The 12,104-nt window shown below is 27.9% G+C and overlaps 1 protein-coding gene across 4 annotated transcripts in view; it reads left to right on the forward strand.

Moving 5' to 3' along the window:
- The window catches only part of LOC142328254 (uncharacterized), a 246,896-nt gene that overhangs the window by 188,528 nt on the left and 46,264 nt on the right, over positions 1-12,104 (forward strand). For all 4 annotated transcript variants that reach the window (XM_075371921.1, XM_075371919.1, XM_075371918.1 and 1 more), the window contains one exon: positions 8,127-8,231. In XM_075371921.1, coding sequence (XP_075228036.1) covers positions 8,127-8,231 — 105 coding nt within the window. The remainder of the gene's footprint in view (positions 1-8,126; positions 8,232-12,104) is intronic.

The following is a 12,104-nucleotide window of genomic DNA, read 5'->3' on the forward strand; positions in this document are numbered from 1 at the left end:
GAAAACGTACTTAATTGCTTGGTTATATAATGTGGGTTATAAAAGTTCTTATTTTAGTTATAGTTAATTTTTTTTGCAAAATAATATCATTTTTACATATATCTTCTAGTTATGCAATGTTGTCAAAATGTTTGTGCTTCTCAGGTAATATATGTCAATAAAATTTAAATGTAATAAGTGAAATTAAAAATTTTTACATGACTTTATTATTTCATTTTTAATAAGCCAGAAGTAACTTTAAATTTCTTTCTGTTTTATGGTTTACTTAATAAAATTGGGCATCTGATATGAATTTAGTATAACAACTTATAAGCGCTTTAAATTGTCTACTTTACAAGATGCCTCCACTTCATTATCCAAAAGACAAGTTGTTGTAAGATTTAAGTAAGAATTATTATAATGAGTTTTATTTACATGATAATTAGAATTTTTTTATCAATCTTGCATTTTGTTTTTTTGTGTTTTTTTAATTTAACACTATTTTTTTTGTTTTTTAATTAGTGGGTTTTTCTTTTGAATTTTTTTGTTGATCTAGCTGTTTGAATATTTATTAAAATCTGTATTATTCTACTCTGTTTAGGAGATTAAATTCTTAATGAATTACAGTTTTTGATTTCACAAACTGTAAGTGTGCAATCAGTGTATCGTTTATTATTGTTTTTTACATGTTTTATTTTCTGGGCAATATTTTGGGCTAACTCCATGCCACCCAGAAAGAAAGTAATTTAAAATATTTAATTTCATAGTTGTATCTAGTTTATTAACTTTACAAATTAACTTTTCTAAATTAATTATCAATTCCTGTTACTTTTTTCAGTATGTGCTTAATAAAAATAGAATTTTAAGTTATCTGTAAGTGTATCTACTATATTAAAGTTTATAATAAGGCTTCATGTTTTTGTTTGAAAAGTTATTTCCAGATTTAATAAATTATTATTATACTTTTTTATTTTTCACTTATGTTTCGTGTAGAATTTGCTGTCTTTACATTTTTTTTTTCATGACACGTCTATGAAACATGAGTTACTGCAACTTGAAATAGACATCATTTAATACTACTGTAAATTAATTTTGGTTACTCTATTTAGAATAGAATAGACAGTGTTGTTTATATCATATATTTAAAATGGAGGAAATGTTCCCTGTTTTATTTTGATCATTTTTTGTTGTATGAAAAGAGTTAAAAGTAAACATTATCATTTTAGATGATCTAAGTTTGAATTACATATTGTGCATCTACATGTCCATGTCATATTAGTCATGTTATAGTCCATGCCGTGAAATTCATACATGGGTGGATTTAATTAAAAGTGCCCTTTTTATGTAGTATTAATAGTTAATTAATTTCCTTTATTTCTTAATATTTTTATTATTTTCATTTTGGTAGTGCAAATTTTGCCCAACAATAGTCACCGATTCACTTTTCTCAGTTTTTCAATTATAACTTCTGTTGTAGTGAAAGAGATATGTTTTTACATTCTTTATAATAAACTTTATAATAAAGTTAAAAATGTTCAAGAAATCCATGTGATAAAACAAAATTAAATGACATATGAACAATGAAATCATATCCAAATCTATTACATTATAGTTATAATAAGTAATCCCTTTTTTAAAGGATTAAATTGGATTCTAACTCAACACAATTATACCAACAGACTTATAGGGATGAATAATCTTTGAATTTAACAGCAAAAATAGCAAAAGCAGAATCATTATCTTGAAAGTATCTATTAACGCATAAATGTAGAAAATGCTGAGTAATAGTTTTGAGAAATAGAAATTTTCTATTTTAAAACAAAAGAAGAGTTGTAAATAACTAACTCTTTGGTTGTAATTTTGGCCTTTCTTTATAATCAAAGAGTATTCAGCATTTTTCAACCGTTTGCAGCATTTCATGGCATCATGAAACTTCAATTCGGACATGTTGAAATGCAATTCTTCAACAGACCAAAATTTTTCAATTTGTTGTTGAACATCTTCTGATGATGCAAGACAGCAGTGTAGGGATGGAACATCCGAATGTGAAGACTCTGGTATCTTTCCGGATATTATCCAACCTAAGGAAGTTTTTTGCAGGATAGGATTCCCATCTGCCAATCGTATTTGTCCGACGCAAAGAAGGTGATAAAAAACTTCTGCTCCAATGAGAGCATCAACCTTGTTCGGCTGGTAGAAAAATGGGTCAGCTAAATATATGTTAGGCGGAATAAACAATTTTGAAGTATCAATTGTTGAACTAGGTAGCATTTGAGTAACTTTAGGCAGCACTATAAAGTCTAGCTGATTTTGAAAGTTAGAGAATTGTAACTTAATTGTAGTACTAACACGTGAATTAGCAACTGTACTCACATTATTGATTCCGCTAACATGAGCTTCGATGGAGTTTCAGCTTCTGTCATAATGTTAACAGATGAACCAGGAGCAACAAGGTGTGCCACAAGAGTCTGATATTTCAATTAGAGCAGTAGCTAAAATAATTTGAGACAAATTATGGTTTTTGATTTGAGAAGTGCATGAAACTGATGTAGGAATTGTCGTACTTGATGATTGGTTTGATATTTCTTGAATATCCTGTGGGTTATGCAATAGAGTGTTATGATTTTTAGAACATACTTTACAATGACTAGTAACCTTACATTATTTAACCCTATGTCCTTGTCTTATAAACAATTCATACACAATTTTAATTTCATGACTTGACTGTTTCGTGCTTGCAGAGACATTTTATGAAATTCTGCACAAGTAAAGATTTTATGGGTTTTTTTTCATATCAGGCAGCTATCTGTTTTTGCGTTATTCCTTTCAGAATTTGCAAGACAGCAAATTCTACACGAAACATTAAGTGAAAAATAAAAAAGTATAATAATAATTTATTAAATCTGGAAATAACTTTTCAAACAAAAACATGAAGCCTTATTATAAACTTTAATATAGTAGCTACACTTACAGATAACTTAAAATTCTTTTTTTATTTTAATATTATACACAACAATAGTTCTACGTGAATATTCAACTGACTGCTATTTGACTTGGTATATAATCACCTATAATCCAATCTCTATAATGTAAATGTAACTTAAATTTCGGGGTGCCATTCTCCAGCCCTGGAACCAAATGTTTTATCGCAAAATCTTCATCTCTGTGAGAATAACTTATGAAAGCATCATACAGCTTATCACGATCTAGTTCATCTTCAGTAACAAGCCAAAGAAACATCTGATGTGCATAAAGCCAAACTTTTATTTCTTGATTATATCGATAGTAGAGAGCTATAAGAAGACCTACTATGAGCCCAAGAACAGCCAAAAGAATGCTAATAATAATTATTACGCCTGCTGTAGATATGGGACAAATTTCATTTACTGTTAATTCTGATGTAGATTTTCCTCCCAAGCAAGTTACATTATTCAGATTGTCGATCTGAAATATAAAAACAATAGACAGATTAATAATCATATTTAAAAGATATTAAGACAGAAAAAATCTTGTAAATTAAGAAGTCATTTAATAAAAATCAAGTTCATCAAATGAATTATATAGCGCTATAAATCTTAGTTATTTTCAAAAGATATATTTTGTGATTTTTAAATATTTTATTTTTAAAATTATTCTTTATAAAAAATAAACATATACTAGAAGTCATCCACAAAGTACATTAAAGTTCGGTTTTTGGTGGTCAGTTTGTGACCATTTTAGGAAATAGTCATACTAGTAAAATGCATTCTACGTTTTACTAATGTAAAATCATTTTACATTTATAAAACTTCCTATGCGTGCACTGACTTATGATTTCTGCTGATTTTGGCTTTGCGGATTTTGTATAATTGATAGTGTTTACTCGATAAAACTGTTTGCTGGTGGGGATAAATTAGGATCTGAACCTTTTATGAAATCATCTTTATACTTTAAACCGGTGTATTTTGCTGCCTTGTTAAATTTCTTTGGAAAAGAGGTATTTCTAGGCAGTGTATGTTTCTATTTGAACTCTCCATATGTGCCATAGGTTTGGGGTTCATGTCTAAGCCATCTATAAATTTTGAAAATCTGTACCTATAAAGCAACTTGTCGTGATTGACTGATAACTGATTTACCAATGCGCAACAAAAACTAGTGAAGGTAAATTAATGAGAAATTGTATAAGTTTTTTTTTATACTGTGTAAATGCACATTAAGAAAGGATTTTTTTAAATTCTGGGTTTAAAGGGTTAAAATGGAGTACAATGAAATTACTATTTTTTTCATTTCTCAGTAACAAATGAAGATATCAACTTGATTTTTGGCACGTGCGCTTATGTGTGTGTGTTTGTGTGTAATAATCTGAATATCTAAAAAACAATTTTTATATTTTTTGCAAAGGGATGAAGAAAGTTAAAAAATTTTGAAAAATGATTGCAAATTTTTCCCATTCCTGATTGGACAGTATATTAAGTAGATTTGGGCTTGCAATTATTCTTCAGTTAATTTCTAAAGACTATTTTTTGTTTTTTTTATTTTCGATTTTTTAAGGGATTTGTTCGTGTACTATTGGTAGCTCAACCAATAGCCACGGTTACTGTAGTGCGACCGACCCAGCTGGCTGCACCTGCCTCCAGTTACTTGACCAAAAAACACATAAGAAAAATAAGAAACAAAATATGATAACCTCCTACTGGTGTTTGTAGGGTAATACTAAGAACCAGACTAAATATGGATGGATATAACTACTATTTTTAAGATGAAGGCTGACTATTTTGAAACTCACACTCTTCAAATCGCTCAGAGTTTGGGTCCTGTACTGACTAAACTGTGCTTTGAAGAAATTTACCTACCAACCATATAATGATATTTTTTTGTAAACTGAACGAGGTTTAAGTTTTATTTATCAGTATTATTCTCACAAGCATGAGGATATCGAAGCACATTGGGGGTCCTGGCTAGACGGTTGGGTAAGAAAAGTGAGCCCTGACCAGCTAGTTTTTTTTTTTTTACAAAATCTTATTCCAACTTATACTCGTGAGTAAATAATTGCAGTTAATTTATTCAGCCCAGTAAAAATGATGGTGTCTTTTCTTAATTTGAAGTTTTAGTCCAGTACCTTTGATTTCCTACATTAACTAATGTAAGAATTCAATTTTTATTTTAAGTACATTTTCATGAAATTCAGTAAATTTCAATATACTGTTATAAAATATTTCTCCAGACTAAAGGAAATATTTATTAAATATAAGGGTTCATTATGAATTTGTGTAATTTTTAATTACTGATATGGTGATATAATCCAAATCTATTGCTTCTTAATGTTTAGAGACTAATAACTCTTTCTCTTCATATTCATCTTCTTGTCATTTTTCTGAGATATATTTCTTCATGTTATCTTTTTTGTTTCTGTACGATTGTTACTTTTTTTGATTATTTTTGATTATTCACCGACTAATCCAATAATAAAAACTGAATATTTTACCCTGTAAAAATTAACATTTATAACCAGTATACAGGAGTTCACTAAACGTTTGTTTACGTCTCACGTTGCATCAATATTCTAAAAATATTAATACCCAATATAAATCAGCTGGTCATATAATAACCATATGTTTACTAGTAACTTTAAAGTGGTTGTCAAAAAAAATTGTCTCGTTATTTTAGATCTCTTATATCTATTACATAAAGATGAAAAGGGGTTTTGTTTGTTCGGGATAAACAAAAAACCACTTGATCAAACGCAACCAGATTTTTACCCATGTTTTTTGGGCATAACTGAGAAGGTTTTTTGATGTATTTCATTTAAAAAAATCTCTGAAGAACCAACTGATCGATTGCTTTCACATTTTCAGGATACATTTGTATTACACCAGGGAAGGTTTTAAGCCACAGACCGAGGCTCTTGCTCCCTTGAACATTAATATATGTATTGTTTCTTCACCCCCAAGGAGCGTGAAGTTGTAAATTAAAGATATTCTTTACGGAAAAAAAAAAAGATTAATTCTTTTACTTCATTATTATGGCAAAGAAATAAGTTATGAATTTTTCTGTCAAAAGTGTGTGTACTTTAGTTACTTTAGCTATTGTTATTCTAACCCACCGGGGGTCGGTCCAGTGGTTAACTCTTCAGCTGATTTGGAAGTCTTTCTAACGTTCAAATTCTAGTAAAGGCAGTTACTGTTATACGGATTTGAATACTAGGTAGATGGGAATGGCGACCAAATTTAACTCTTTGGGTGTTCAAGGTGCCGTCCCTCTGTAACACAGGAATGGCGAGTAGTAACACAGGCATTGTCCTTTGCAATGATCTGTATGGATAACCTATTTATTTGTATATATAAATTGTATTTTTTTTATGAAAGTGAAATTATTTCATTTTAGTCCTTGGTTTATAGAACATTTAAAGAACCCAATTATAAAAACTAGTTTATTTTTCAAGAAAAATTGAAAAGTTTTGAAAAGTAGTATATTCTTTTTGTATTGTATAAAACAAGAAATAAAAAACCGTAATAAAATTATTATTGATTGTAATAAAGGAGTTGTCACTCCTGACAACTGAATATACTATAGAAAAAGTAACATATGAAACAGATCGCATAAGTTAACAACTATGGTTACTGCATAATAAATATATTTTATTCTCCTTATGTCAACAAGTATGTATTTTCTTTGTCAGAACCAATTGTTTTCTGAAAAACTGATCTTTTACATACATTATCTGAAGAAATTTTGCATAGAGACATACAATTTCTTCTTCTATAATACTTGTGAGTTAGACTTGTATTTATGTTGTTCAGCATGGTTCAAAATCCATCTAAAAGGAACCCATTTTGGTGGACTATGGTGAACCATTAGTTGGATAAAGACTTACATAATTGGTTATTTTCTGATCTGTTAATGCTGAATGTTAATTCTGTTGGGAACTCATTTTAATTTAAAAGTCTAAAATCCCAGCTTCTAGGAGATGATGCAGATGAAATTCATACTTTTGCTTTTAGAAACAAACATTTTTTTTGTGTAATAAAATATACAATTATTGTTTTATTTATTACTTTTGTCATGTTTAAAGGAAATGAAAGGCAAAATTTTAATTTTAATTGTAATTTTTTAAATAATATGATGTTATTAGTAATATTTGAATATAAAAAATTTACTTATATTAAGAATGAGTAATGATAAATGTAGCTTAATAAGAAATCATTCAACAAGAAGTTTATTAGTTTTATTGCAACAGATTACAAAGATGTAGAGTAATTACTTACGTATAATGGGTACTTACGTATTAGCCCATCGACCATAACTATAATGATCCTGTAACTTTGAAAATAGTTCAAAGTTTACGGGATCATTAACATATTTTACGTATTAAATATATAACATTATTGCTTATAAATTAACCAAATTTAACCTAAGCTTGCTTCATTCGCTAACCTCGACTAATTAACAGTAATGTTTTTATTATTTAAATAATAAATAATTGCAATAATTACTGAATTTATTATTTAAATACTCAAAACATTACTGTGTTAATTAAACAAGGCTAGCGAGCGAAGCGAGCATAGATTAAGTTTGGATAAATTTATAAAATAAATAAATATAAATGGTTATAAAAATGTTAGTATAATGGTTATTTCAGGTGATATTAACTACTGTTAATATCACCTACTGTTAATAAATAGCAAACTTTTGGGTTACTACCCAAAAGTTTGCTATTTATTGGTCAATAGACTTATACATAAGTACCGTTGATTGTTATCATCTTTTCTTTACATTACTATTTTCTATGTATTTTTTCTATAGTTAGGTGTGTGTTTACAATTTTATTTTAATTTATAAGTGGCATTAACTTTAATTTTCAGTAACCAAATTCTAACAGCATTGATCTACCTTTGCAAGGTGTTACTTCACCAAATATTGTTAAATTTTAGATATTTGAAAACTGATTTATTAAATATAGCCTTGGAATTTTAATCTTATAAGTTTTAGTTTTACTTTAATCTTCTAAGTTGCTTCTTTGTGAAACATTTGAGGTGGTTTTAAGATATCATTTCATAAGGAGAATGCAACTATCTACCTGTTCCCAGGTTAATATGAAGTTCTCTTTTACAGAAAATGTTTTCAAAAATCTTAAATTTAAAATGAAAAAAAATTTTTTTTCTTTTCAGCTAGCCATGGAACACGTGTACCAGCAATAGCAGCCGCAAATTTTCCAGATCTACCTGAAAAAAATGGTGTTGCTCCTGGGGCACAAATAGTATCATTGTGTATTGGTGAGTAAAATGTCTGAACATCCATTTCCTTCTTTTATTTTATTATTATATTTAACAATTTTAAAGTGAGCAGTCTGTACTGGAATAAATTATTACTTTGGTAATAAGCGAATTAATATTTTTCATATAGAATTATGATCAAATATTGTAAGATAGCAAAATGGTTTTATTTCGTATTGCCTAGTTAATCTAAAATGCTAATAACAAAAAAATGTTACATGAAAAAATCTGGTATTTATTTTGCAGTTGAATGTTGAATGCAGTACCCCAACCGACTCTACCATATCTAGTTTAGTTATAACAGTAGTCATCTTAGATTCTATTTGTAATGTAAAGACAATATAGTTGTAGACAGATCCTGTAACCAAATACAGATTCATTAACTTAAGACAACAAAATTAGAATATTCTGTTAGGTTTGCAGAGTGGATAGCTATAACATTAGAGTAAAAATTACTAATGTAACTTGCAATTTTCTAATAGGTTGTTTTACAAACAATTAAAACCCATGATTTTTTTTCAATTGTACACAGTTGCATCTACACATGCAATAAGGAGTTAACATCATTCTACACTTTCAAGAAAATAGCCATTAATGTGTCTTTCTTTTTCCTGTTTAGCTTCCGGTAATTACCGTTTAGATAATACTTAAGAGGATGATATGTATGAGTTAAAATGAAGTGTAGTCTTGTACAGTCTCAGTTCGACCATTCCTGAGATGTGTGGTTAATTGAAACTCAACCACCAAAGAACACCGGTATCCACGATCTAGTATTCAAATCCGTGTAAAAATAACTGGCTTTACTAGGACTTGAACGCTGAAACTCTTGACTTCCAAATCAGCTGATTTGGGAAGACATGTTTACCACTAGACCAATCTTGTGGGTTAGCCATTAATGTTTATGACAACAATTAGTACTCTTATGTTAGTGGAGATTAATAATAAATCAAAAATTAAAAATTTCAATAAATTTAGTATATATTTATAGATAGTATAGTATATTATAATATATATATATATGAAAAACTGAAAAATGAGAAAAAATGAAAAATTGTAATATTGAATTTTTTTTAAAGAAAGATGGTTAACTGCTTCAAAAAGAACACTGCAGCTCTACAAACATAATATGAAGGATACAGTTTAATAAAATGAGCCAAATCATGATTTAGTTGATAGAAACATATTAAAAAATATGATATTTTTATTTTTACAAACTGTTATCGTAAAAATTAATATAAATACATATTAACATAAATTAATTTAACAATAAAAAAAAAAACAAAATAATTTTTCGTAATCTATTAGTGTAAAATGCCCAGAAATAATTCTCATAATAAAAACTCTATTATTACTCAAAAATAATAAAAAACAGAGTTTTTATTATGAGAATTATTTCTAGGCATTTTACATTAATAGATTAAGAAAAATTATTTTGTTTTTTTTTTATTGTTAAATTAATTTAAGTTAATATGTATTTATATTAATTTTTACGATAACAGTTTGTAAAAATAAAAATATCATATTTTTTAATATGTTTCTATCAACTAAATCATGGTTTGGCTAGAAAATTTAATAAGTTAAAAAATGGTATATGTGCATTAGTAAATAAAAAAAGGAGCAAAACCAGTAAGATTTAAATACATACTTAATAACACTGTTTGGGCTGTAGTCTCTCCTTTGTTATGAGTAAGAACACTCACAATAAAACTAATAATTTAGAAGTGTTTGTGGGATTATAATAAAAAATGCGCTGAAAGAAACTTTGTTATGTTGTACGAGACCATTGCTTTATCTTTTCTGTTTTATGAATGCAAGGATTGGGTTTTCATGAGAAATGAATTTTAAGCTACAAGCCTCTTAAAAGAATTTCTTAAGAGGCCTTAAGAAATGGAATGGAATACCCAGTGAAGATGAGGATTTTACAAGAATTAATATTATTTCCATAATTGATGTAATAACTAATTATAGAGTGATGGAAGGGACGTGTAAGAAGAATTCCCAAACTGTGCGCCATTTGGAAGGAGGGAGAGAGAGTGAATGAGAGTGATATTGTGAGAGAGGGTGGTGAGAGAGACAGAAAGAGGAATCTTTGGAATGTCGGAATAGGTCTGCGAGTTTTATTACATTATGAAATGATGATAATGAATTAAAAATGTAAAAGTTCAAGAGTTCAAATGTACAAATAATTTACAGAAAAACAAATTATTTTTAGTTAAACTATTGAAATTGAAACTAAACAGTATTGAAATATTTCTTAACAAACACCAAGATTATAAAATTATAATTTTAGTTTGAATATAATAATGATATTAAAAAAATTAAATTTTTATAAGAAGATAAACACAATATTTATAAGAACTAGAATTATCTTTTAAAACATTTTAAAGAAAATAATATTAGATTGTTAATAATAGATGGAAAAATTTCACTCTTGAAACTAAAATATTTTCATTCAAAATAGGAATAGTCTTGAGTAACAAATTTGTAATTGATCTTAATTTTCCACTTGAAGATCAATATCTTGAACAAATTCTTCTAAATCATCTGTAAAAGTTTGCCCGTCTTTTGATGTCAAAAAAACTTTTAAAATTATTATGTATCAGTAGGAATGAGTCTCATTGATTTTAATAAAAGTATAATTTTCACTTTTGACATTAGGCATCAGGCAAAGTTCATTTAATACAAACAAGTTCTGTCGATTATTTTTTAACTATTTTACAAACGTTTACTTTTTGAAAATCATTTGACAGATCATTCTGAAAAAAAGTTGTGCTGCCTTCATCTTTAACTATTTTTATTTCACGGCTTCTCAACCAGTTTACTTTCCTACTTTCCATATCTTTCTGTCTGCAACAGCTTGAAGCAATGGAGATTCTGATTTATTCATTCTGTTAACAGTAAATCTTTCATTTTTTAAATACAGTTTTCTATCAAGTGATGTAGTAGACTATGTCAGCATATAATCTTTGCAGAATTTTCAATTTATACTTGACACCCCAACTTCTAAATCATATATATATATATATCTTCTGGTACTAAAAATCAGAACAATATTTTAATATTTTTTATGACCGGTGATGAACCAAGTAGTGTTTTAACAGGAGAACAAGTTTAATACTTTGATTTTGTCTCTGGCAAGAATGAGATCATAAGCGTAGTTCATTAACTGGAGCTTTAATTTTTTTTTTTTAAATATACTTAAGTAAACGCCATCCCACCTTTTGATTCTATGTCCATGTCATCTTTACGCACCAGATACTCTTCGTGCTTCCATCATGAATACCCAAATTGTATAAACTTTATTGATGTTTGTTGTATCATGTTAACTGGTTGACTCATTTTTGTATAACATTAATAGTGTAACCGATTTAAAAGGGATTTTATTGTTAAATTTTTTTGATTCTAAATAGAACAATAAAGCGATTTAATCAGAAATTTTCTTTTTTTAGAATACGACCAACTTTGCTTTTCAACCAGAATATTTTAGATTTAAAAACACCTGTACTTTGTATTTGCAATATACTTCAAAATTTCCCCAAAACGTAACCTTCAAGCTTATATAATTAATTATATCATCTTGAATTTTTGGTTTTATTAATTAGACTTTCAACAAATGAACAGTTAATTATTGAATAAAATAAGTATGTGTGTGAACACGTTTGTCTCTGATTTTGATTTGATTTCAGCATTCTATTAAGCATAGTTAGGGAATTACAAAAATACGAATGGTTGCATTCGGCCGTTGGGTTCTACTCATAATAGCTGTCAAAATTAAAATTTTGTAATAATCATTGCTCAATAATGGTGTAAGCTGTCAAGTTGGTTCAAACACTGTACTGTTAGGTTTACTGAAATGCATAAAATGTATAAATA

The sequence above is a fragment of the Lycorma delicatula genome, chromosome 7 (assembly GCF_047948215.1).
Source record: "Lycorma delicatula isolate Av1 chromosome 7, ASM4794821v1, whole genome shotgun sequence".
Taxonomy (NCBI): Eukaryota; Metazoa; Arthropoda; class Insecta; order Hemiptera; family Fulgoridae; genus Lycorma; species Lycorma delicatula.